This window comes from Pyrus communis, chromosome 14 (assembly GCF_041283825.1).
Source record: "Pyrus communis isolate YQ-2024b chromosome 14, ASM4128382v1, whole genome shotgun sequence".
NCBI classification, from domain to species: Eukaryota; Viridiplantae; Streptophyta; class Magnoliopsida; order Rosales; family Rosaceae; genus Pyrus; species Pyrus communis.
The window spans coordinates 13,523,612-13,550,889 of record NC_142578.1 but is presented as its reverse complement, the minus strand read 5'-3'; the positions used below and the strand labels follow the sequence as shown (position 1 = coordinate 13,550,889).

The window sequence follows — 27,278 nt, the reverse complement described above, 5'->3', positions numbered from 1 at the left end:
TCTCTGCACAAGTACCTAAATATCCCATCATGTGTTACAACTGAACCACCTAAAATGTTCGCCTAGCTTGAGCTCGAAAAATGATCGAGGTCGACCTCATCATGGATGGCCTCGTTTTGGTTGACATGGTAGTATGAATATCCAAGTTCAAGTGTATTTGTAAATTACTTGGTCCGCTTCAATTTCATGTAATTGGTTAATAGACTTTGTTATTAGCTAGGAGGCACATTTGACTTATTCTGCTATTCTACTTGAACCTAAAGAGAAAAAACTTGTTCTTAGCTAGGAGAAACTTCTTCTATGCATGAACAAGGAGAGTAGTGGCGTGACCCGGTCCATTATTTTAAGGGAAAATTGGAGAATAAGAGCCCCAAGTCTCAATGGTGGTGTCTCTGGTCTGAGCTGAGATGGTTAGTAGCCGGCCACATTAATAGTGCTGCATGCTTCGTCGTCCTCCTTTTTGTATTTTCTGATCAGACCCAAATGAGTGGATCAGACGACATACTAATAAGGTGGTGATGGTGGGAATTGGTAGTATAAATGCTGACCCAAAGAGAAATTTAGGTGCCCTGATCAATTTTGGAGCGAGGTAGTTTGGAGGAACGCATTTGCTTGTTTGAAGTGGGTTGAAGAAGCAGATTGTTTGTTGTTTTGGACGAATCGAGCAGATCATTTTGTTTGAGGTGTCGAATGATTTTATCATGATCTCTGCGTTACAATAAGTTTAAACTCTCTTTTGTATTTGATGGTTGGTAGGAAGAGCAGATGTGGTTTGACAGAGCATAAATTTTCTAGGCCCGGCAGATTTAGTTTTCGATAAGACTTGTGGCTGCAACTTTTGGTGGTCGGGTTCGGCTCCGATATGCTGCTGGAACCAATTTTTTCTTCTCTTTTGGTTGATACGGTGTTCTTATGGCAATAAGGTTAGGTTCGCTCTTTTGTTGCCTTTTTGCTCTTATCGAAGGTGGTCATGATAATTTTGTTGAATCGAATGATATATTATATTTATTTATGTTCATTTTTCGATTGTTCAAACTGCAAGTGAGAGCTCGACCCACAAAAAAAAACAACCTTCCAAGTAAGAGATTTAGGGATAAATAACACATATCACTGTTGTATTAAAATTATGCTCAAAACATCCCTCAGAGTCGGAAGGAGACTGGCTGTATAGGAAGATTGGTACATCATTACATAAGCAAATCAAACCATGATCTTTTTATTTATTTAATATTAGATTTCATATAATTTGTGAGTCGATTTGATTAACTGTTATTGTACCAAAACTGTTTCTGAAGATAATCAACCACATTATCGTCCACCTGGAATGCCTTGGCCAAAACATCAGGGTTGATGGGAGGGTTGGATCCGAAGACTGCATTCGCAATGGTGATCACTCCTGGGTTCTGGCTGCTGAGACCGGCTATGGCCAAAGCATTGGTTTTTCCGACATTAAGTTGGAAGTGAATGAGACCGATTGGGAATACAAACACATCTCCCTTGTACAACACTTTGGTGAACAGCCGATTGCCGTCGCCATTGGATGTGACAAATCCGACGTAGAGTGAGCCTTCCACGACTATGAGGATCTCCGTGGCACGAGGGTGAGTGTGAGGAGGATTGAGGCCATTTGGTGCAAAGTCTACGCGAGCAAAGGATATGCCGAGAGTGTTGAGTCCGGGTATATTATCCACGTTCGCTGCCGTAACAATTGAACCGACCGGATTCATTGTGTTTCCGGGGTACCGGAGCTTGTCAGAGAAGAAATCGTTTGCTGATGCAAGTTTTGGGTCCTTGCAGAACTTCCCGTTCACAAACACTGCTCGCAATGATACACACAAGCAAATTAAATCTTTTTTATGTACGTAGGTGTTGTACATGCATGGATGATGAGCCATCAGCCATGCAAAATCATATAGTTAGGGTTTAGGCCTTGCTATTTCCTAAGTACTCTCTGTACTGAATGGAATCTTAATTAAGGATATTGTTTTTACATAATTAAAACATATAAGTATACGTACCAGCAGAATCGGTGTTATTAATTGCTACACAAAAGTCCTGAAGAGGATCGGGATCAGAGGCAGAGGCAAGGAGGGTGGCGAATGCTAATACTGACAGGGCAGCAGCAGTTACAGGGAAATGAACTCCTTTCATCGCTAGCTATAGTCTATAGGGGATTAGCAAGGACGTGGAACTTGTATTTAACTAGATGATCTGATGATGAGTTGGTTCGAGATGGATGAAAATTATGCATGGGGACACTTCTGTATTTATAGATTTGCAAGAGAGTCTGATGATGAACTGGTCTTGGATTTTCCCTGTGGGTAATCGAAGCAGGTAAAGACTTGGATTAATTTGTAGAAGCAGGTAAAGACTTGGATACTTTTAGAAGCAGCTAGCGACTTGGTTGTAGTTACTCCTTATTGAATTGGTCTTGGATTAAATTTAATATTAATTTGTACCAATTCCTTTCGCAATAAGCCACTGACCATATATACCACATTTTTGCAGGTGATCCATTATCGTAATAATAAAATCTGCGTTACACTTAGGTTCGAACTCTCCATCCTCTTAGTGTAATTTAAATATTATTTTAAAATTGAAAATTTGTATAGCATTTCTTTTGTTCGTTAGAAATTTTGATGAAAATTAAATTTGTTACACTAAAACATGCATGCATGTAGTGTTTTCAGTAACTAATTAAATCGATCTCAAGAGCCGGAAATTATATATATACTAAAAGAGAAAAAAAGCCTAAAACACTATTCCTTCGCCAGTGTTATGCCTTTTTTGCCCTCGAGTTGCTCTATAAATTTAGGTTTTTGTGTGTTTTATACAGCGAAATGGCATTTTTGACCCTGGGTGTTCAATAGAAGTCTCCTGACTTCTTCCTCAGAAATCGCAGAGATCAAAAAGGAAAAAATTGTGCTTTGCAAATATATACAAACAAAGTATCATGTGGTAGAGAGTGAGGCTAAGGAGTATGTAAAATACCCAATACTTGGCCTCGATAGAGATCCAACATGCCTAGGATGCCGATTGGGGGAGGGGAATTGAGGGAGGGTAGTAGATTTGGCATCCAATTCTGATCAGAGCCCGTCTATCCGAGTGCCTGGTGGAATGGGGATGGAGTATCACAGCTAAGAGGAGGGAGGAAGGAAAATTAAAAGACAAAAAGCAATAAAAGTAGGTAAAACACACCAGATAAGGGGCATGAAGCCCATATTTGATACAAACTCAGGGGATAGGATACAAACTCAGGGGATAGTTAAGACTCGACTTAGGAAAATTGTGATAAACTCAAGGAGAATCAGGAATAAACGAAAAGAGCCTGAGAAGGGGAGAGGAAAAAGGGGGAGGGGGATGGGGCATAGGAAGTAAGAGAGGAGGAAGAAGATGGAAAAGGCAAAGGAGGGCAGGAGTAGCGGGCTGTCGCCTACCCCAAGCAAGAGCAAGTGGCGGCGGCTGAAACTTGAAGCTGGAGATGAGGCTGTGGATTTGGGCTTTCTAGAGAGAGAGAGAAAATGTCCTTTTTCTTACTTTTCTTATTTGCATTTTTTCCAACTTGCAAATAATGTATCTTCGTTGTAGAAATTTCATAATCAGAGCTGTCCAATATCTTAATCTTCATTTGAAGATCATCTTTACAAAAAAACATTCGAATTCGAATTGTTTAGTTGTCCTAATATATCAAATAGTTGGACGATTTAATATTACGAATATGCTGCTTAGTACCTACACTATGAACTTATTTGGTACATCAAGACAACTAAATGATTTTGAATATGAATGATTTTTTGCATAGTTATCTTCAAGTAAAGATCAAGATATTAGACGGTTTTGGTTACAAACTTTTTACGACGATGATACATTATTTGCAAGTAAAAAGATGAGTTCATTCCTCCAAATAGGAATGCAAGTATTGAAATAGGTATCGGTAGCTAAGCCAATTGAAGCATTCCAACGTAATCCTCTCTCTCTACGGAGAGTGGAATTGGTTTTCTCAAACACACTAATTAATATTCATGTTGACAACGGAAGGGAACTCTCGTTGACAATACATAATTATATATAAACATTCCGCAAATTTTGATCTTGTCAAATTTCCACTTGCACCGTAGAAACAAAGTTTTTTTTTTTTTTTTTTTTTTTTTTGTGTTTTTGTCAACCGATATATTTGTTAGATTAGATAATATTATGAAACTGACAGGGTTCGAATCCACGCAGTGGTGCAAATGCATTACAAAAGCAAAGCTCATTTGGTTAAATCTCAATTGCTTACTCATGAAAAACAATGTGTAAAGGAGAATTTCCCTTGTAGTATTCTTGTAGTTGGAGTTACTTATTTTTCATTAATTGGGCAACGAATATGGTTGTCGTTAAACGTGGTAGAATACTTTATGAAATGAGCGGAGTAGTAGAAAATATAGCTAGACAGAAGTTTGGCCCAAATCTAAGCGGGTATAGGCCCAAATAAGTGTCCAATGCCGATGAGATTTATCATGTAAGTCCAAGTAAATCACAAGTGAACACTAAGAAAGTTCTTGCTACAATTTATTCTTAATAGTGCTGCATGCTTCGTCGTCCTTCTTTTTGTATTTTCTGATCAGACCCAAATGAATGGCTCAGACGACATACTAATAAGGTGGTGGTGGTGGGTATTGGTAGTATGCTGACCCAAAGGGAAATTTAGGTGCCCTGATCAATTTTGGGGCGACGTGGTTTGGAGGAACACATTTGCTTGCTTGAAGTGGATTGGAGAAGCAGATTGTTTGTTGTTTTGGACGAGTCGGGCAGATCATTTTGGGGTGTGGAATGATTTTATCATGATATCGTTGTTACAATAAGTTTAAAATCTCTTTTGTATTTGGTGGTTGGTAGGAAGAGCAGAATAGCAGATGTGGTTTGACAAAGCATACATTTTCTAGGCCGAGCAGATCTACTGATTTAGTTTTCGATAAGACTTGTGGCTGCTACTCTTGTTGGTCGGGTTCGGCTCGGATAGGCTGCTGGAACCCATTTTTTCTTCTCTTTTGGTTGATACGGTGTTCTTATGGCAATAAGGTGAGGTTCGTTCTTTTGTTGCCCTTTTCCTCTTATCGAAGGTGGTTATGATAATTTTGTTGAATCGAATGATAAATTATATTTATTTATGTTCATTCTTCGATTGTTCAAACTGCAAGTGAGAGCTCGACCCACGAAAAAAAAACCTTCCAAGTAAGAGATTTAGGGATAAATAACACATATCACTGTTGTATTAAAATTATGCTCAAAACATCCCTCGGGGTCGGAAGGAGACTGGCTGTATAGGAAGATTGGTACATCATTACATAAGCAAATCAAACCATGATCTTCTTATTTATTTAATATTAGACTTCACATAATTTGTGGGTCGTTTTGATTAACTGTTATTGTACCAAAACTGTTTCTGAAGATAAGCAACCACATTATCGTCCACCTGGAATGCCTTGGCCAAAACATCAGGGTTGATGGGAGGGTTGGATCCGAAGACTGCGTTCGCAATGGTGATCACTCCTGGGTTCTGGCTGCTGAGACCGGCGATGGCCAAAGCGTTGGTTTTTCCGACATTAAGTTGGAAGTGAATGAGACCGATTGGGAATACAAACACATCTCCCTTGTACAAAACTTTAGTGAACAGCCGATTGCCGTCGCCATTGGATGTGACAAATCCGACGTAGAGTGAACCTTCCAAGACTATGAGGATCTCCGTGGCTCGAGGGTGAGTGTGAGGAGGGTTGAGGCCATTTGGTGCAAAGTCTACGCGAGCAAAGGATATGCCGAGAGTGTTGAGTCCAGGTATGTCATCCACGTTTGCCGCCGTGACAATTGAACCGACCGGATTCGATGTGTTTCCGGGGTACCGGAGCTTGTCAGAGAAGAAATCGTTTGCTGATGCAAGTTTTGGGTTCTTGCAGAACTTCCCGTTCACGAACACTGCTCGCAATGGAACACACAAACAAATTAATTAATCTTTTTATGTACGTCCGCGTTGTACATGCATGGATGATGAACCATCAGCCATGCAAAATCATATAGTTAGGCTTCTAGCTATTACCTACGTACTCTCTGTATTTACTGAATGAAATTTTACTTTGACACAAAATAACTTATAATTAATTTATACAACAGAAGAACAATCTTAATTAATGAATTGTATTTACATAATTGAAACATAAAATTATACGTACCAGCAGAATCGGTGTTATTAATTGCTACGCAAAAGTCCTGAAGAGGACTGGGATCAGAGGCGGAGGCAAGGAGGGTGGCGAATGCTAATACTAAAAGGGCAACAGCAGTTACAGGGAAATGAACTCCTTTCATCGCTAGCTATGTATAGTCTATAGGGGATTATCGTCTAGATTAGCAAGGACTTGGAACTTGTACTTAACTAGATGATCAGTTGCTTTGAGAAGGATGAAAATTATGTATGGGGACACTTATCTATTTATAGATTAGCAAGAGAGACTGATGATGAACTGGTCTTGGATTTTCCCTGTAGACAATTGAAGCACGTAAAGGCTTGGATTAATTTTTAGAAGCAGGTAAAGACTTGGATCATTTTAGAAGCAGCTAAAGACTTGGTTGTAATTACAACTTAATTGAACTGGTCCTGCCGTCTTGGATTAAAATTTAATATTAATTTGTACCACTTCTTTTCGCAATAAGCCACTGACCATATCGCATTTTTTTCATATGGTCGATTATCCTAATATTGCATTTTTTGCATTTCTTTTGTTCGTTAGAAATTTTGATAAAAATTAAGCTTGTACACTAACACATGCACGAGGATGGGGGCCTAGTTGCAGTGGCACTAGAGCCAAAGAAACTCCCACCTCACCCAAGTTCGATTCCCCCCACCCCCACGCTTGTCTAATGACAAAAAAAAAAAAAAAAAAAATGCATGCACGTATAGGTGTTTCCTAATTATAGTAACACTCGGCAGATTTATTGTGTTTTCATAAAATTTTCTTACGTTTGAAATACTACACTAATACTCCCTTAAGTTTTGATTTAGTTTCACATAACCCCTTTTGGTCAAAAAATCATCTTAGTAGGACAAATCTACCCTTATAATTACTTACAAACAAAATGAAAATAAAAAACCTTTATAAATAAAAAGAAAAGGAAATCAAATTAAAAATTAATAAAACATTAAAACAAACTAATTTTTTTGACAGAATCTCACATCTTCTCCTCCCTTGAATCCAAACATCTAACTTCCCTTAGTTTTTTTCACTGCGGACCCACAGACAATCACCATCTACCCTTTCCCCAACTCATTCCCAGCAACAACCTTGGTTCGCATGTTCTAATTTAGGGTTTTGGAATGCTTCGTAAATATATGATACAAGGAAAGAATAAAACTAATAACCCCTATCCTGATTACAGGAGATAAGAAAGGTGTCAAATCCTACTATAATGAGGAGTCAACTGACGCCAACCTCAAGGAGTTTTGTAAAAACACTGTAAAACTTAAAGATGTTTATGCAATTAACCCAAACAGTAACTAAGTAAATCGATCCTAACTAAGATAGCCGGAAATAAAAACTACAAAACAAGAATAAAAAAAGGCCGATCGACCATGCATTTAACGGTTGAAATTAGAAGCTACTTATGTTAGAATTTTCAAGCACATAAATAATTTGACTGAGTTCCATTATTTGGTGTTTCAATATACAATATATAATTTTACTTGAAAAAGAAGAAGCGAAGAATATCCGGTTAAGGGTACCTTTAATAAGGAAGCCCTTAAGGGTAGGGATCTTTATATTTATATAAAAATAGGAATTAGTTATGGGGTCCACACCACATTGAACTTTAACTATCTAAACCGTTTATTTTTCAAGTTGCATCTCATAGATCATCCTTACAAAATATTAGCCGAATTGGAAATATTTAAGACATCTAATTGGGATCAAAAGAATTAACGAATACTTTGTTATATAAGAAACAATGAAATTTTATCTTGATAATTAAATACGCAAATGATTTTGGATTGAATTGAATTTTTGCAGAGCAAATCTATGAATCGAGACTTACAAAATAAACGGTTCGGATTATTGAAGTTCGATATTGAGTGAGCCATGCACCTAATCCTCATTTTTTTTTTTTTAAATGGAGATTCCTTTGCATTAGGGGTCGGCCTTTAGTAAAGGTCTATCTATTAGGTATATAGAATATACTTATTTATAAAACGAGGAAGATGTAGAGGAAATGAGTTAAACTAGTACCAAAAAGAACAAGAGTTGTTAGGAGGAGGGAAAATCTGGTCAAACGACGTACACAATATTAAAAGAATAATATTTGTCTTTTTTTTCAACTTGCAAATAATGTATTTTTGTTGTAGATATTTTATAATCCTTTTTTTCTAATCCATCAAATTAAGAAATTCGTGCTATTAAAATTGAATCTAACGGCTACAAACAGGGGTTTATTTTAAAAGTTATAATAACTTTAGTCGTTGGATCAATTTTCAATAGCACGGATTCCTTGATTTTGTGGATTAGGAGGAAGTGATTTGGAGAGGATCCCTTTCCTTTATTGAGTACAGCTTGTGTCTGTTTGTTTTAATGTTTATCCATTTATATAATGATATATGTCATGTATATCGTGTTTCAGACATATTGAAAAATTTTACAACAAACGAGTGAGGCAAATTGGAACGCCAATCACGCCCTCAGTATCTCCTTTTTTTTTTTTTTTTTTTTCTCTCTCTCTCTTTATGCATGTTTCATAATTAAAAGAACGAACAGCAAGAAAAGTAAAAAATAAGAGAGAGACAGAGGGTGCATGGTATAGCCTGTGAGCATTTCCTTCACCATTTGAGACAGCATTACACTATACTAAAGATGCATGATTGTTGACAACTGGGAAACTGGGTAACCATGCGCCACCGCCCTAAAGAGACTCATGCCATACTCTTAAAGTTTTGATAAAGAGTAATATTATTTATACCATGTTTTGTACCACATTTCTATACCATTTTAGGTGGCATCTGATGTGGACAGCCACATCATTTGAAAATTTTGCAAAACCTAAGGAAATGGAGGAGAAAGACTCCTCATACCACAATCATCATTTAATTAACTAGTTTTTCTTAATTATTAGTTTATTAAATAATAAACTAAATTTAAAAATCTAATTAATTCAAATGATGTGGCTGTCCACATCAAATGCCACCTAAGATAATATGATAATGTGGTACAAAAACATAGTATGAATAACATTACTCTTCGATAAAACCTCGAATGAAAAAATTTTATTTAGTTTTACAACTTTACGTAAATTTCTTTACCAACTTTGAGGCCACGGTGTTAGCTGAAATGTCTGATAATTACTTCATTCTTGGGGTAGTGTTATACATGTCAAACTCGTTACTCATTTTGCTAGCGGATTGTATGCAGTATCCCTCAGCATTCGGCACTCCTATACTTGTATGCATGCAGGTTCTACAAAGAAATTGATTGATCACTTCAATAACCTGATTATATATATGACAGCAATCTGGTCATGTTTGTGTTTTAGGTGTGCTTTTTGTGATGGTAAATTTAGGGTTTGGTAGGTAGAGCAACTTTGCTTTCTTAAGACTCAAACTCGTACTGAGCTTTTGCTTTGTGACATGGAAAAATGAATACATGAGACTATCATCTATATATGAGACTATCAGCAACAACAGGCAGAACTGAGTTTGGACATTCTTCTTTATATAAAAGCCTCAAAAGGTAGTCCAAGGTCAAGAGATGATTATAAATCATGCATGCATGTTTAATGTTTTGTGTTCAATATAATTGCTTAGAGCCAAACATGGGTTAATTAGTTAAAGAAAGTTGAGGTTCCATTGTATATAAAATTAATTGGTAATATGAGGAGTAACACAACTTACTTATAAACTCATTCAAGATTCCTCATTCCATCAATGTGAGACTCATTTTCAACACGCCTCCTCACGTGTGACGAATTTTCATGCCTAATATGTGGACAACACAACAGGATGACGTGGAGCATGAAGAAAGTTGAGATTCCACCATAAAATCAATTGGCAATATGGGGAATAGTCCAATTTACTTATAATTAAGCTCATGTCATATCCCTTCTTCCATTAATGTGGGACTCATTCTCAACATTAGTTGTACATAGTGCAAATATCAAATGCTTAATGCTTACTTATAAAGGGTCTGTTTGATAAGCAATTAATTGTTAGTTTTCATTTTGTGTGCATTTCTTCCATCTTCACCACCATCCTTCATCTATCTTCTTCATAGATATTTTTTTCCATGCTAAGTCACCTCTATCACTAGCACAAAAAATAAAACAAAAAACAAAGAACAAAATAATTATCAAATATTTTTAAACAAATCATTTTGTATATTTAAAGGGTAAAATTTTATAATATAAAAGTGATGTCAGTAATATCCCCTCTCCCATTTAGGGGTGGGTTCAAAAAACCGAAAACCGAAAAAAACCGAAAACCGAACCGGACCGAGACCGAAAAAAACCGAACCGAAAAAAAAACCGAACCGAAATTGTCAAACCGAACCGAACCGAATCTGACCGGTTCGGTTTCGGTTTTTGAGGCTCGGAAACCGAACCGAACCGATATATATATATATATAATTTTTTTGAATATTTATAAATAGTTTAGTCATACAATCATAACAAAATAGAACATGTTGCCAAGTTGGTTTCAGTGAAACTTTACAAGCATGGAGGCATGGGTTCGAACCCTCATGCCTCCAGGATTTGTGAGATTTTTTTTAATTTTTTAATCTTTTTAACAAAACAACCCTAACCCTCCTCCTCCTTATTTTTCATTCCGCCTAGCCTATTAATATGAATGTGAACTTTTATATTTCCTTTTTTTTTTTTAATAATTTTGGAGGGAGAAAGAAAAAAAAAAAAAAAAAAAAAAAAAAAAAAAAAAAACCGAAAAAAACCGAAACCGAACCGAAAAAAACCGAACCGAAAAAAAACCGAACCGAAAAAAACCGAAAAAAATTTGAACCGAACCGAACCGAACCGAAATTTCGGTTCGGTTTCGGTTTTGAGAAAAAACCGAACCGAAAAAAACCGAACCCAGCCCTACTCCCATTCTCGCTCGCTATCACCCCACTTATAGAGAGAGAAAATGATAGAAACTGAGAAGGGAATGTACATCTCCTGGCCATTAGCCATTCCATTAAAGTTCTACTTTGACATCACTGAGATGAGATTTTTGTATTAAAAAATTAATAACATAAAAAAATAAAATTTCTCACCACTTATATAATAACACGTGATGTATTAGTAATGTTACGAACACAAGAAAAAAATCTCCACAAAGAGAAGTAGACATTTGAGAGAGAAAAAAAACTTGAGGCAGAAGATATTCTCCATTTATAGATGGCTTAAGCCAAGATTTTTTATGCTCTGGAATATGGGATATTTTTGAGTTTTTTAATTGTTAGAACGATTTAACAATTTGAATGTCCGGAATATTCTGTGCTCCTAAAGCACCACGGAAGGTTTAGACTCAACTAACTTAAAAGTTCTGACAGAGTTCGGTCGAAGGTTTGACATGATAATTAGATTGATGCAACATATATATATATATATATATTAGTCAATCTAACTAGCTATTTGAAAGTAAATTGCGATGTCGCGTGGTGTGGGAAGAGGAAGAAGGGGGCTGGAGGTTTGGTAGTTCTCAATTTTGGTTGCAGTTGGGGTGGGTGGGGGCGATCGGGGATTTTCAGGTAGCTAATGCCATGATGGCAGAATTCGAGAAGCGATGGAGGCGTGCGGACGAGAGGGACTACGAAATATCATTATCGAGTCCGACGCTTGCGGGGTAATTAGGATGCTACGAAAGAAGATCAGTGTGGATGCGAAGTTGGAAAGTATAGTTCATGATCTTTGGCTATTGCTAAGGATGTGGGAATTGTTTCGTTCGAATTTGTTTGTCATGAAGGCAATCGAGCGGCACATTTCGTTGTGATTTTAATTCAGAAAATGGAGGGTCGTATTAATAAAACTCATTTAGTAGAAAAGGATAAAACTTAGTGTGTTGAATTGTTGAGATATTTTTTGTCCTTTCTGTTTTGGTTGTTATAGCTTGTTAAAGTGTGGAGTCCACACATGTGCAGTGATCAAAGCTTGTATATAAATATTCTTGTAATCTTATCATTTGAGTTAATGAAAATACTACTCTTTTATGGTATCCTTTGCGTCTGTCTACCGACTTAACCCATCCTAATCCTCGCTTCTTTCCTTTGTGATTTCTTACCCAAACCCTAATTCGTTAATCATGGTGACCTCTGATTCTCCCTTAGATTCTTCCTCGCAGCTTGATCCTCCTGCTTCATCAGCTGCAAATCATTCTCCCATCTCTTTGATCACAATCCAAAACATCGGATCCATGGTTCCTATCAAGCTCACCACCACAAATTATCTCACCTGGAGTGCTTTTTCGCTCTGATTTTTCGAAGATATAATCTCACTAGAATTGTTGATGGCTTCATGGTGGCTTCACCCAAATTTCTCTGTGATTCTGTTGAAAATCGCACCGCCACACTTAATCCTGAGTATGTAGCCTGGTTTGAGAATGATCTCAACATTTTGATCTGGATTAATTCTACTCTCTCTGATTCCTTGATTCCTTACATCGTCAGTGTAAATTCTTCTCGTGAGTTTTGGTCAAAACATGAATCGCACCTTGCAGCGGCATCTCAATCGCACATTCATGAACTCCGATCGCGTCTCCGTTAAATTACAAAAGGTGACTCCACTGCTGCTATTTATCTTCAACAAATTGAAGAAATTGCTGACGTTCTTACCAGCGCTGGTGCTCCAATTGAGGATTCTGAATTGATCTCAGTCACACGTCATGGCCTTCCACCAAAATATGAATCGTTTGTGGATACGATTCAATTTCGCCTTGGATCTACTACAATTGATGAGCTTCATGGTCTCCTTCTCAGCAAGGAACTTTAGTTGACTAACAGGAAGAAGTTGTCATCCTCTTTAACATTTCAAGCCTATAATTCATCAATTTGATCATCTGCTTCTGGTTTACTACCTACTTCAAGTGCAAACCTTAATTCTCAGGCCTCGTTGCTCAGAATTCCTTAAATTTCAACTCCTCCCAAGGTCGCGGTCAAGATCGTTTTTCCTCAAATTCTAAGGGTTCACAAGGTCGAAATCACTCCAATTATCGTTCTAATAATCAGCACCAGAACTTTAATCGCCAGAATAATCAACGATTCAATCGAGGAGGATGATCTGGCTATAATTTTGGCTACAATTCTGGTCATCATCTCTCTTGCCAGATCTATTGCCAATTTGATCATGAAGTTGTGGATTGTCCACACCGTCTGAATCCATCATATGGCAACAAGTCCACTCCAACTGCAATGTGTGTTAACACCTCCTCTACTCCACAGTCTTGGATTCTTGACTCTGGCGCCACATCTTACATGACCAATTCTCTAGCACAATTACAAAATCCAGAAGCATATCATGGACCTGAACAAGTCTAAATTGGATATGGCAAAGGTTTGCAAATTCATGAACTCCGATCGCATCTCCGTTAAATTACAAAAGGTGACTCCACTGCTGCTATTTATCTTCAACAAATTGAAGAAATTGCTGACGTTCTTACTAGTGCTGGTGCTCCAATTGAGGATTCTGAATTGATCTTAGTCACACTTCATGGCCTTCCGCCAAAATATGAATCGTTTGTGGATACGATTCAATTTTGCCTTGGATCTACTACAATTGATGAGCTTCATGGTCTCCTTCTCAGCAAGGAACTTCAGTTGACTAACAGGAAGAAGTTGTCATCCTCTTCAACATTTCAAGCCTATAATTCCTCAATTGGATCATCTGCTTCTGGTTTACTACTTACTTCAGGCACAAACCTTAATTCTCAGGCCTTTGTTGCTCAGAATTCCTTAAATTTCAACTCCTCCCAAGGTCGCGGTCAAGATCGTTTTTCCTCAAATTCTAGGGGTTCACACAGGGTCGAAATCACTCCAATTATCGTTCTAATAATCAGCACCAGAACTTCAATCGGCAGAATAATCAACAATTGAATCGAGGAGGACACTCTGGCTATAATTTTGGTTACAATTCTGGTCGTCATCTCTCTTGTCAGATCTGTCGCCAATTTGATCATGAAGTTGTGGATTGTCCACACCGTCTGAATCCATCATATGGCAACAAGTCTACTCCAACTGCAATATGTGCTAACACCTCCTCTACTCCACAGTCTTGGATTCTTGACTCTGGCCCCACATCTTACATGACAAATTCTCTAGCACAATTACAAAATCCAGAAGCATATCATGGACCTGAACAAGTCTAAATTGGAGACGGCAAAGGTTTGCAAATTCTACACTCTGGTTCCTCTAGAGTTTTTGTTCCCAATCATAATTTTTCCCTAAAGAATGTTCTTTATGTGCCTGATTTTCAAGAAAATTTGCTATCTGCAAATCAATTCATACTTGATAATTGGTGTTCTGTTCATCTATATCCGTTTCACTTTATTGTGAATGATCTTTCTTCGGAAATGACGCTTTTTAAAGGTCCAATAAGGAATGGGTTTTATCCCTTTCATGCCTATCCTTCTGCTAGCAGTCATCTGTTTGCTGCAGCAAATAAAGTCTCTCATGAAGTTTGGCATCAAAGGCTGGGTCATCTTTCATTCAAAGTTCATAATATAGTCTCTAAGTCTTGTAATTATGTTGCTTCTAGTACAAATAAGTGTTTTTGTTCAAACTGTGCTTTAGGAAAATGTTCTAAGCTTTCCTTTATATCGTCTCATAGCACTACATGTAAACCAGTAGAACTTCTACATACTAATGTTTGGGGGCCAGCATTAGTATCTTCTGTAAGTGGCTATAGGCACTATGTCATCTTTGTTGATGACTATACCAAGTACACTTGGTTCTATCCTCTCAAATACAAGTCTGAGGTGTTTTCAACATTTTTTAAGTTCAAGAATCTTGTTGAAAATATGTTGAGTTCAAGAATTATAGCTCTTAGATCAGATTCTGGAGGAGAATTCCTAAATTATGCATTTTCTCAGTATTTACAAGTTCAGAGAATTCAACATCAGTTAAGTTCATGGAATTGTATTGGTCCAGAATTTCTTTTTAATATTTGTATTGGCTTAGAATTTCTTTTTAATATTTTGGCTGAAGATGTAAACATTTCAATTAGAATTTAATAGAGTCTATCTTCTGGAAGGAAAGACTGGAAGGAAAGAAAAAATAAATAAATAAAAATAAAACACACCTAGCAACTATTCGTCTCTTGCTCAACCCCTAAATGGCAGCTCATTTGGTGAACTAAATGGAATTGGGCCTTAGAGATTGACAGAGATTTGTAAAATGAGATTTGAAACCTATGATTGGGCCTTAGAGATTGACAGAGATTTGTAAAATGAGATTTGAAACCTATGTATTAGAATAGGTTAAATAACTCATTATATTGTAAATTTATCATCATGCCTAGCCTTGTCCATTTCACATTTTTGACACAACAAATAATAGATGACAACATATTCCAATCAACCCACCAAACAGACTCTCAAAGACTTTAATGGCACGTTTACATACCCGTAATCGGAATCAATTTACGGAATTGGATTCCAATTACGGCATACACTTTTGTTTACGTAATCTTGGGGATCAAAATACATGTGGGGTCCACACGCATTAAGGAATCCAACTCCTAATTTTGGAGGAATTGGACTCCCTACATAAGGGAGGTATTTCAATTCCTTGTGACTTGAGGAATCCGGAATGGATTTTATTTACCAATTATGCCCTCACTTGTTTTTTATTATCCCAACATTGCCCTTCATTTGACACTCATTGTCACATCCCGGCTCAGGCCCCTACCACATCCCGGACCCGACTCCACCGTAGCACGATATTGTCCGCTTTAGGCCCCGACTACGCCCTCACGGTTTTGTTTTTGGGAACTCACACGAGAACTCCCATGATGGGTCTCTAATACCAAAACTGACACACCCCGACCTAGATCGAGGCATGCTGGTCGTCACATGAGAGTGACGTAACCATGTGCACAGTGTGGAAGCAATATTGATATAAAGAAATATGAATAAATAAAAACCAAGTTACCAGCAATACTAGCTAAGAAAAGGTGCTAGTGCGAGATTAAGCGTGAAATACACAACCAGAGCATAAGTAGCCTAAGTGCAGTCCGACAGGACAAGTACTAATTATACAATACCCAAAGCTGATCCTACATTTTTGAAATATGTCAGAACCTCCGGCAATCCTCATAAGCCACCAACGATAACTCCTACCTAGAACCTGGAATGGCGCAAAACAGAAAGTGTGAGTGGGCAAAAACAAAGCTTTTCAAAACCATTTCATTTCTCAAATGTTCTAACCCCTCGTCATAAAACCTATATAATTTCCCAAAAAATAGAATATATTCGTATTTCAAAACCATGCTCAACAAGCTTTAATCATAAATATGTCATGCATATTGATTTATACGTAAATCATTGAATTAATATAGTATGCATAAATGTGATTTGATGCTATGGACGCTCAGGTATGTACCAGGTGAGTTGTAGATTGTTTATGTAAATTGATGATTATGTGAGATGTGTTGGGAGTTTATAAACCTGCACCCCGGTGTTAGTGCTCCTGCCATGGTTAGGGCACAGTCCTTCACGTGATGTTTACCTCCCGCACCATACGCTTACCTTGGATCCAAGTTAGGTGCACATGCTTGTTGTACAGACCACTATAGGTGGTTCCGACTCGTAGGTGACCCGCGACTATTCGTACAGTCTTCACGTGATCGTAGCACTAGAACGTATTTATTTACACTCAGTCCTGTCATACAGACCACTATAGGTGGTTCCGACTCGTGTGCAGGCATGATTTATGAGCTAGGAGTTCAATCGTACAGGCCACTTTAGGTGGATCCAGCATCCCAGGCTCGACTCCACTGTAGCACGATATTATCTGCTTTGGGCCCCGACCACGCCCTCACAGTTTTGTTTCTGGGAACTCACACAAGAACTCCCATGATGGGTTAATTCAATTAATTAGTATGAAAATAATTTATTTATGTAAGGGAAATTTAGTAATCAACCTAGTTTTTCGATTGAAGTAAATTAGTAAACAATATATATGGATTCAACATCATTCATGCCATCTTTTAATAAATAAATAAAACCTATTTATATATTTTTATATAGATGAATTTTATTATAAGAATTTAATTAAATTAATTAGTGTGAAAATAATTTATTTATGTAAGGGCAATATAGTAATCAACCGAGTTTTCATTCCGATTGAAGTGAATTAGTAAACAACTTATATGGACTCAACATCATTCCTACTCCGATTCCAGACAGTTTTAGTAAACAACTTCAACAGGAATCTGATTTTAATTCCACCTCATTTCAATTCCTCCTCAATTCAATTCATCTTCAATTCAATTCCTCTCAATTTAATTACGGATTAGTAAACGATCTATAAATGGCACGTAGTAAATGAGTGTTGCCTGCTTCTTTGTGTACAAAAAATAACTTAGGATGCATAGAAATATTCTCCATACTTGTCAAATTGATATTCACCTAAATGAATGTCAGATATTATCTCCTAATAAATTTGGTTGATTTGCCGAGCCATGCCATGCCCATGGCGGTGCTTTTGAGTCCTCCTCATTCAACTTTGGTCTATTTGGTCTAGAAAAAGTGAAAAAGAAAAAGCCACCCTGCTTTCAAAACCCTTTACTCATTCCATATGGAAGGAGTGGGGAACAGCAATCATTCGTACAACCACGCCCCTTCTCTCTTTGCCCTCTTTAATCATACTACTCCTATTCCCATCTCTCTCTCTCTCTCTCTCTCTCTCTCTCTCTCTCTCAAGAAAGAACCCATTTTCCCTAATCATATCACTCCCAATTATCAAATAACCAAAGTAACAAAATAAAAAAGAAAACAAGTTCATATCTTTTCCCCACCCCACTTAATCTCTCTAGATCTCCATGTCTCTATTCAAATTTGAGGAGTCACTCAATATTATGATCTAGTGGTATTCTTCTTCACTTATAAATAAGAAGTCTTAAGTTCGATCATTGTAAAAAACGAATTTGTTTACTAGCCTATGGTGAGATTAAGTTCACCTCCTTTCCCTTAATGTAGATAATATGGTTGTTCAAAAAAAAAAGTCATAGAAAGTGGAGGGTCTCAATCTCACTCTCTTAAGTCTTTAGGCATACTTTATTTTTTTCAAAAATACAAAATAAACTTCTTATTGTATGCCTGCCTACTCTTCCCGCCTAAGCAAAAACTCATGAAGAAGAACGAGGCGCTGCCTTTCCTCACTCTCTCTCTTCTTCTCTTCGCCTCCAGCCACCCGTCACTCTCTTTTCCGCCACCTAATGACACCTGGGCCCTCACCCAATTCCGCCTACAGACCGACACCCACGCCTACCTCCGCTCAAACTGGACCGGCTTCGATGCATGCACCCTCTGCTGGACCGGAGTCCGATGCTCCACCAACAAAGCCCGCGTCGTCGCTCTCTCCCTCCCCTCCCTCAACCTCCGGGGCCCACTTGATTCCCTCGCTTCCCTTGACCAGCTCCGCCTCCTCGACCTCCACAACAACCGCCTCAACGGCACCGTTTCTCCTCTCGTCAACTGCACCAAGCTCAAGCTCCTCTACCTCGCCGGCAACGACCTCTCTGGCGAAATTCCATCGGAGATATCCTCCCTCCGGCAACTCCTCCGTCTCGACCTCGCCGACAACAACCTCCGGGGACCGTTTCCGGACAATCTCACCCGCCTCACCCGGCTCCTCACGCTCAGGCTCCAGAACAACGCCATCTCCGGTGTAGTCCCCGACCTCTCCGCCTCCCTTGCCGACCTCAAGGAGCTCAATTTCACTAACAACGAATTGTACGGACGGCTGCCGGAGGGTCTGTTGAAGAAGTTCGGCGACAAAAGCTTTTCCGGGAACGAAGGGCTGTGCGGACTGAGCCCCTTGCCGGCTTGTTCTTTCACCGGCACTAGCGATCCGCCCTCGGCGGCTTCATCCGAAACGGTGCCGTCTAATCCCAGCCAATTGCCTCAGACGACGAGCCCAAACGAGCCGAACAAAAAGCAACCGAGGAAGGGGCTGAGCGCCGGCGTGATCATCGCGATCGTGATCGTGATTTGCGTGGCGATGCTGGTGGTTGTGTCGTTCCTTGTGGCCCACTACTGCGCGAGAGACCGCTGCGGCTCTAGCTCGATGGCGGGGAGCGAGAGCGGGAAGAGAAGGAGCGGAAGCAGCTACGGAGCCGATCAGAAGAGGGTGTACGCCAACAGTGGGGGCGGCGGGGACAGCGACGGGCCAAACGCGACCGACAGAAGCAAACTGGTGTTTTTTGACCCGAGGAAGCAGTTTGAGCTGGAGGATTTGCTGCGGGCGTCGGCGGAGATGTTGGGCAAAGGAAGCCTGGGGACGGTGTACAAGGCAGTGCTGGACGACGGGAGCACCATGGCGGTGAAGCGGCTCAAGGACGCGAACCCGTGCGAGAGAAAGGAGTTTGAGCAGTACATGGATGTGATTGGGAAGGTGAAGCATCCCAATGTGGTGAGGCTGAGTGCTTATTACTATACCAAGGAGGAGAAGCTTCTGGTCTATGATTATCTCCCTAATGGAAGCTTGCACTCACTTCTGCATGGTAATATTATTATTGCTTTTTTCATATTTTCAATACTTTGTTGCATTTTTAGGGCTTAATTTAGTACAAAATTCTGAAAAAAAGACTATTTCGGAAATTGCTACAATTTTCATAAATCAAATATTAATTGATAAACTAATCAAGATTAAATATCGACCACGACATAACGATCCTAGATTGATGACATAGCGATCATATATTAACATCATACTTAAAAACTAATAATCTTAATTGAGATTTAAAAAAGGAAAACCTTGGTTCTGGTTCCTGGTTGACAAAAATTTTTTACTGAAACTTTATTAATTTGAATACTTTGATTGTAGGACGAAATGTTAAATTTTAGTATTAATTAAAAATTTTAATGGTAAAATGAATAATTTCTCTTTAAAATCATGCAAAGAGTATTACAAAATAGGGATTTTAATTTTTTTTTTTCTCAAATTTAACGAAACTTGCCACTTAGTACTACTAGTGGTATTCCTTTTCACTTATAACTGAGATGTTTTAGGTTTGATTCTTGCCAAAGGTGAATTTGAACCACATTGTTGCTAGTCCATTGTGAAGCTTAGCCCACTCCCCCACCCCCTTAGTGTAGATAATATCGTTTATTAAAAAAACTAAACTTTATTAGTTTGACTACTTTGGTCAGATTTTTTATTTTTTATTTTTTAATAAAATGTTTTGTTCTTATTTTTAAATATGGATGTATTGTAAATTAAGAAAGAGTACATTTTATTACAAACCGTAGGTACATTATAGAGAATAAAAGTGAATGGATTTTACACTAGAAAATGGCGTACATTTTACAGACAAAAAAAGGGTACATTTAACCTATAGCAATGTGGTACATTTGAAAAATGTACATTATGAATATATGAATGGGTACAAATAAAAGATTAAAAAAATTATGGATACAAATAAAAGTTAAAAAGGAAATTGGTATAGACTAACAAATATAGTTACAAATTAAACAAGATGGTTACAAATGAAAAAATGGGTACAAAATAATTAAATATACTAAATATAACGTTTTAAACACTAAATAGATATAATGAAAAAGGTTAAATAATTTTTAATTATATAATTTTAAAATGTTACATGTAAATATTTATCATTGAAATAATGACGTGGAAAACCCAAATAACTTTGATCAAAAATTGAAAAAGAACAATCAATAACATAAAAAAGTTAGAGAGAAGAACCTAATTTTTCTTTAAAAGTGATCATATTGTCAAATTCCTCAAACTATTTTGAATATAATTTGCAGACATTAAAACCGTTCATAAACTTTCAACTAATAGTAGAACTTGATGCCAACTAAACAGAAAATAAAATGAGTACTAAATCGTGGTATGTGTATATATAACTTATTGTTTGTTTAATATTCCGTAGTTTAATGTCTTACTAGAAGTTCACAACCAGTTTTATTTGTGCATATTTATTTATTTTATTTAAACACACTAAATCCTCTTTACATCCCTAAATATTGATTCTCGACCACTGCGCAAATTCCACTTGAGAATGACTTACATAAGACGAATACGTCATCATGATGGCATTCTATGTCAAATGAAATAAAGACGTGTGTAAATTTTTATCCACATGTCATTATTTCATACACATGACGTCATAAAAAAGGGCATCTGTGTTTGATTGTTGATGATTTTATTTTTTTGGATGTAATTTAGGGAATCGGGGTCCGGGTAGAATTCCATTGGATTGGACTACAAGGATCAGCTTGGTGTTGGGTGCGGCTCGTGGGCTTGCCAGGATTCATGAGGTGTTCAGCTCCGCAAAAGTACCCCATGGCAATGTCAAATCTTCCAACGTCCTTCTGGACAAGAATGGCGTCGCTTGCATTTCTGACTTCGGCCTGTCTCTGCTTCTCAACCCGGTTCACGCCATCGCAAAATTGGGAGGATACCGAGCTCCCGAGCAGGCGGAGGTCAAGAGACTATCTCAGATGGCGGACGTGTACAGCTTTGGAGTCTTGCTGCTGGAGGTTCTAACGGGGAGAGCTCCATCCCAGTACCCTTCTCCCGCCCGTCCCCGTGTGGAAGAGGAGGAGGAGGCGGTGGACCTTCCGAAATGGGTGAGGTCAGTGGTGAAGGAGGAGTGGACTGGGGAGGTGTTTGATCAAGAACTTCTGAGGTACAAGAACATTGAGGAGGAGCTTGTGTCAATGCTCCATGTGGGATTGGCTTGTGCGGTGCCTCAGCCTGAAAAGAGGCCTACAATGGTTGAAGTAACTAAGATGATTGAGGACATCCGAGTCGAGAGATCTCCTCTCGGAGAAGACTACGATGATTCCCGCAATTCACTTTCGCCTTCTCTCGCCACCACTGAAGACGGGCTGGTCTGATTGACAACACCGTTCCCTTGTTTCTGCATCATCATCATCCTCGATTTTCATGTGCATTATCTCGCTGCAAATCTCTGCTGCTACTTTGCTTATTCTCAACCCTTATTTTTGTGTAGTTATGGTCTCGGGAATGCTTTCGATCTGTAGACGTGCACCTGTGCCTTGGGACGTGAATGATCGATCACATTAACTAGCATTACTCAATTTTAACTCTACAAGTGAACACAGAATCTCACAACTAAGATTTTCATGCATTCAAAAGTTGATAGAATGTGATTATTTAGCAATATAAAGCAAATGCAGGAAGTTCCGAGATGCATTCAAAAGATTCAATACGACTTTTGACAGAAATGCAACAACAATTTCAGTCTGTCGTGACTCCAAACCATATTTTTCTATTCACACCTCTATTAATAAAAACTAACCAGTAAAAATGTTAACAGTCGTCTGCATCAACAATCTTCGTCCAAGTAATGATACCATTTACAAAACAACACAAAAGACACTGGCACCGCCATTAACATGCATAACTTAGACACGACAGTTATAATCTTTACTCTACCTTCTCATGAATCAGGGTGGCAAATGATATATGCGTGGATATGCAGCCAAGTCTCAGCCATCAGAGCTGTAAAAGCCACCGATTTTTCTAAATGGGGTCTGTTGAAATTAACTTGACAGTTATCTGAGGTAAGTAGACCTAGTAATACAACAGCTCAGAGTTCTGTAAATATTAGCTAATCCTTCCAGTTTGATCTATCAGGGTACCAACTTGTTCTCCGCATAGCGCTTTCGATATATTTCCAGGCTCTAACAGATTAAAGACCACAACTGCACATAAAAATGCAAATTGATTACTATTAAAGTTCAATCCCATGTACAGAATAGAAGGCACCATCCAATTCATTTGATGAGACAGATTCCGAGAACAAGTTTTGTTACATGTTGACCAAAATATAATGACTCAATTTCCCGACTATTGTTCACAACCTAACAGAAATGCAAGAACACCAAAATACACTTACCAGGAAACCTGTGTTCTTCGCAGAAGTTCAGGGCCATCGAGTCCATGGAGGTGGCGCCTCTTGTGACCAACTCCCTAAAAGAGATGTGCTCAAATGTAAAATTATTGTCTTGAGAGTTGCAATCATAGACACCATCTACATTGGTACCCTTGAGTACTGCCTCTGCATTAACTGAGAACTTACGAGTGTCACAAAATTTTGTATAAAGTCCAAAAGATGCAGGTGGAGACCATGAATGTATTGTGTGTGTGTGTGAGCAAAAGTAGAACAGTTCTGGGTGATTTCACAGAATGTAAAACGTTTAAAGGAAGTGTGAATTATCACAGAACCATAACCATACTCTCCAAAGCTTGTAATGCTGCAGCTGTGTCAGTGGAAAAGATGGGATTTCCCGTGCCAGCACCAATCCCAGCAAAAATTACAACTCTGCCTTTTTCAAGATGCCGGATGGCCCGCTGCCTGTTGTATGGTTCAGCAACCTCATGCATTGAAAATGCAGTTTGAACACGCGTCTGGACTCCCATCTTCTCCAATGCTGACTGGAGCAATACGGAATTCATTACAGTGGCCATCATTCTGGTAAACATCACAGTCACCTCGTATGAGTATTGTAAATACATTATCGGATTAGCCAGCAATTTATAATTAACAAAACTATCAGAAAGTGGAGATAGAGCAGAGAGGCCCAAGCTTCACCGTTCACATAATACAGTTGAGATTAATGGGTCTTCACTAAGAGGTCACTCATCTTATTCATTATAACAATGAATTGGGCTCTAAACTAAAACAAAAAAATGGTCATTTGATATTGCATTTTCAGTTGCTTCTTATCTTATGGATCAAAAGATTTATTCTAGTCCTTTATGAACAAGAAAACGAGGAAGCAGATCCCATCAAACAATTTCAGGAAATTTAGTACTGTTTCAAAGGATCGCTATTTTGTTCATCTAGTTTACAGCCCCGAACAAGGCCGACAAACAAAAAAAAAAAATATCAGAATATAATAAACATAAGATGAGGGCCAATCTATGTTGGACATGCTTCCACCGGAAATGCAATGATCACGTCAGTATTCAAGGCATATTTACCCAGTTTGTAGTTGTATCTGGTAGTTCTATTTAAGCTGTTGCAGATACCACAAATCCTATGTAAAAGGCGGTATGATTCAGGAATGCAAAGATGAGGTTATATAGCAAGATCGGCAATGATATTTACCCAATCTGGTACGCAGTACTTCTATCTAACCCTGTCGCCGTCACCCATGCATCTCCACAAAAGAAGTTGCGACCTCCAACAACAATTGCCAACTTTTACACCCAGCAAGAAACAAAACCAAACATTGCAGATTAAACTAAAACCGACAGCTAAAAACACATTACTACAGTCAACAGACGACCATATAAATATCAATGCATACCTCCACGCCATTGCGACAAGCCAACGCAACCTCCCTCGCAATCAGCATTGCCAGCTGCCCAACCACAAAACACGCAATGAAACTTGCTCGCAAGAAGCAAACACATTCAGACAAATACTATTCACAGGCTAAGATGATCAGAAATTGAATGATATAAATCAATGGATTTGCATAGATGGCCGAACCTTTGAGTCGACATTGTTTGGAGCAGCACCAGCAAGAGCAGCACCACTGATTTTGAAGACCACTCTCCGCCATTTGATAGTCGGAGCTGACTTCACCTTGTTCATCTGACCTACAGGACTCGACACCACCATTCCATATCTGCTCAAAAACAACACAACACTAGCAATTGAGCAACCAATTGCAGCAATAATCTAACAAAAATGCAGCAAATGAATCCAAACCTCTTCGATTGCCGTGGTGTGTTACCCGAAGAAGAAACACCTTTATCGTCATCGGAGGTGGCCTTTGCCGCCACTGAATTGCCGACGATCAGCTCCATCTTCTGGAACCAAGGCCAGTGACTCGCCGAAACGCCGCCGCTGCTCATCCTGTGCCTCTCAAGCTTGTACCTCTTCTTCAAGTTATCGACCTTGTTCTTGCACTGCTCGATGCTCTTTCTCTGCCTCTCACACTTCTCGCTCACGATCGCCGCCACGTCCTCCCAATCTCTGCCTCTCAGATTTCCCCGATTCAGCTGCGTGAGCTTGTCCAGGTAGGCGTCCAGAAGGCACAATATCGCCGTGTCGCTCCACTCCTCTCGGTCCTTCCTGTAATCTCCGCTCGCAGACGCCAAGGCTTTCGATTTCTTGTAACTGTACGGAGCTCCTCCCCCGCCGCCGCCGTCTCTGTGCTCATCGGAGTGGTCCTTTCTCTTCTCGCCCGCGCCGGTGACGATGTCGGTCTGATCAGTGCCTCTATCGAAGGGATTCGAGCAGAACGCGGTAGCGGCTGCATTTTCGTAGTCATCTCCGTCGTCCGCATGGTCTTCTCCGTCGTTGACCTTATCCTTGAGTGTAGGCTGCGATGGTGGCGCGTGGACTGGGGGAGTTCGCGTCGGGAAGCGGTGAGGAGGCTCGTAGGGCTGGTGGATGTGGTGGGAGGTTGGCGCGTGAGGGAGGTGATGATTAGGGTTAGAGTCGTCACCGAGGAGAGAGAAGTCGTCGTCACAGGAGGCCATTAGAGGAGCGACGTTAGGGTTAGAGGGGTTGGCGGAACGACGACGTTAGAGAAGGCGGGGTGGGACGTTGGGGCAGAGTGAGGGAGAAACACAAGGTTGCTTAACGGAACGGCTGAGCCGTGATGAGTTGTAGGATGGGGCCGTGACGGCTTTGTGACGGTCCCGTTAAATCATAAGGGCTAAATAGTTCGTCGATTTGAATTGGAACGTGGGTGGGACCCGGACTGATGTGGATGGCTAATTGGCTATTGGTTCGTTTCATCTTTTGCTTTTGCGTTTCGCAAATGGCTCGTCACGGTTTTGGACGGTCACGAACGTCAGCTGGAAGTATTGAGAAGCCGCTACTTTTTATGCTACAGTCTTTCCGCACGCGTTAATGCGCATAATGCTTATTTTAATACAAATATTACGTGAGTGCGTGTAAAGAGGTTAATTTTTTTAATTTTTCTTAAGTTTTATAACTGCAATTCTGCATAACTTCGGGCTGGTTTAGTTGCTTTGAAAAAAAAATTGTTTCTACTGTGTTGTGAGAATAAGCAATTGTGAAATAAAACAACAGAGTGTTTGGTAAACTTTTTTGTAAAAGTGCTTTTGAAAAAAAAAAAAACAGTATTATAGTGTTTGATAAACTTTTATATAAAACATATGTGAAAAAAAATTGGTTTTTCAAAGCTGGGTTTTGCAGCTTTGTGTTTTTGGCTTTTTTCACCCAAAACTGTGAAAAAAAAACTGAAGCTGAATGTTTACCAAACATAAAAAGCTCCTAGATTTTTTTATAGCCATTTTTTTCAGAATCAGTAGCAAACTAGGAATTCACCACGCCTCCTTATTTTCTTTTTCTTTATTAGTTTATTTTGTTTTCCAACCCTTTTTTTTTTTTTTGTTAATACTTTTTTACGAGTTTGTCCTCCTTTTTTGAATTTTTTGGGTTTTGATTGTGAAAAAACAAGGGACATTTTTGGCATCTCCGAAAGCTTCACTTATGAAATTACCAGTTTAACCCTCTAATTAAAATAAAACATGAATAAGAGATATGGGGCAAAAATGTAATTTCATACAACCAAATTTTGTTGTTTTTTTTTTTTCAAAGCCTCACCTACATGTGATCCTAACATATCTCTAATTATAAAAATAAAAAATAAAACTTCCCACTCTCACATTCTCTATCACTCCTTTCCTCTCACCTTCTATTTCAAAAACAAAAATAAAAAAAATTTCTCACACACTTTGTGTGTGCCCATATGCTAGTCTACTAATTAATAAAAAACTCATTGTCAACCAAAACCCTATGAAATTACCAATTTAACCCTCTAATCAAAACAGAACATGAATAAGAAATATGAGGCAGAAATGTAATTTCACACAACCAAATTTTACTTTTTTTTTTCAAAGCTTCACTTACATGTAATATCTCTAATTAAAATAAAAAGAAAAAATTAAAAAAATAATAAAAAAAATTTCCCAGTCCCACATTCTCACACTCTCTTCCTCTCCTTCCATTTCAAAAATAAAAATAAAAAAATTTCCCACACACTTTGTGTGTGCCCATATGTTAGTATAGATAATGAAAATGGT

General features: G+C 38.7%; 4 protein-coding genes across 9 annotated transcripts; 1 reads left to right on the top strand and 3 right to left on the bottom strand.

Moving 5' to 3' along the window:
* Positions 1 to 1,086: 1,086 nt before the first annotated feature.
* On the bottom strand, positions 1,087 to 2,235 carry LOC137713833 (germin-like protein subfamily 1 member 13). The gene is made up of 2 exons (XM_068453189.2): positions 2,019 to 2,235; positions 1,087 to 1,816 (listed from the first exon to the last, which is right to left on the bottom strand). Exons 1-2 carry the CDS (start codon positions 2,149 to 2,151, stop codon positions 1,263 to 1,265), a joined length of 687 nt encoding a protein of 228 aa, XP_068309290.2. The 5' UTR covers positions 2,152 to 2,235; the 3' UTR covers positions 1,087 to 1,262.
* Positions 2,236 to 5,222: 2,987 nt separating this feature from the next.
* On the bottom strand, positions 5,223 to 6,445 carry LOC137713818 (germin-like protein subfamily 1 member 17). Its single transcript, XM_068453173.2, has 2 exons — positions 6,207 to 6,445; positions 5,223 to 5,952 (listed from the first exon to the last, which is right to left on the bottom strand). Exons 1-2 carry the CDS (start codon positions 6,337 to 6,339, stop codon positions 5,399 to 5,401), a joined length of 687 nt encoding a protein of 228 aa, XP_068309274.2. The 5' UTR covers positions 6,340 to 6,445; the 3' UTR covers positions 5,223 to 5,398.
* An 11,839-nt stretch (positions 6,446 to 18,284) lies between these two features.
* LOC137712894 (leucine-rich repeat receptor-like protein kinase PXC1) lies at positions 18,285 to 22,448 on the top strand. 2 transcript variants are annotated; one of them, XR_015955703.1, is made up of 3 exons: positions 18,285 to 19,716; positions 21,405 to 22,221; positions 22,382 to 22,448. XR_015955703.1 is itself a non-coding variant. In XM_068452079.2 (2 exons), the coding sequence occupies exons 1-2, from the start codon at positions 18,342 to 18,344 to the stop codon at positions 22,076 to 22,078; spliced, it is 2,049 nt and encodes a 682-aa protein (XP_068308180.2). In that variant the 5' UTR covers positions 18,290 to 18,341; the 3' UTR covers positions 22,079 to 22,448. The 2 variants fall into 2 exon arrangements, 1 of the variants encoding a protein (XP_068308180.2); XM_068452079.2 differs by having other exon boundaries at positions 18,290 to 19,716; positions 21,405 to 22,448.
* On the bottom strand, positions 21,185 to 26,022 carry LOC137712895 (uncharacterized). 5 transcript variants are annotated; one of them, XR_015955704.1, is made up of 8 exons: positions 24,928 to 25,954; positions 24,706 to 24,844; positions 24,521 to 24,574; positions 24,319 to 24,410; positions 23,444 to 23,679; positions 23,104 to 23,274; positions 22,641 to 22,909; positions 21,185 to 22,290 (listed from the first exon to the last, which is right to left on the bottom strand). XR_015955704.1 is itself a non-coding variant. In XM_068452081.2 (7 exons), the coding sequence occupies exons 1-7, from the start codon at positions 25,701 to 25,703 to the stop codon at positions 22,812 to 22,814; spliced, it is 1,566 nt and encodes a 521-aa protein (XP_068308182.2). In that variant the 5' UTR covers positions 25,704 to 25,954; the 3' UTR covers positions 22,454 to 22,811. The 5 variants fall into 5 exon arrangements, 1 of the variants encoding a protein (XP_068308182.2); XR_011065250.2 differs by having other exon boundaries at positions 21,185 to 22,239; XR_011065251.2 differs by having other exon boundaries at positions 21,185 to 22,233.
* Between the last annotated feature and the right edge of the window lie 1,256 nt (positions 26,023 to 27,278).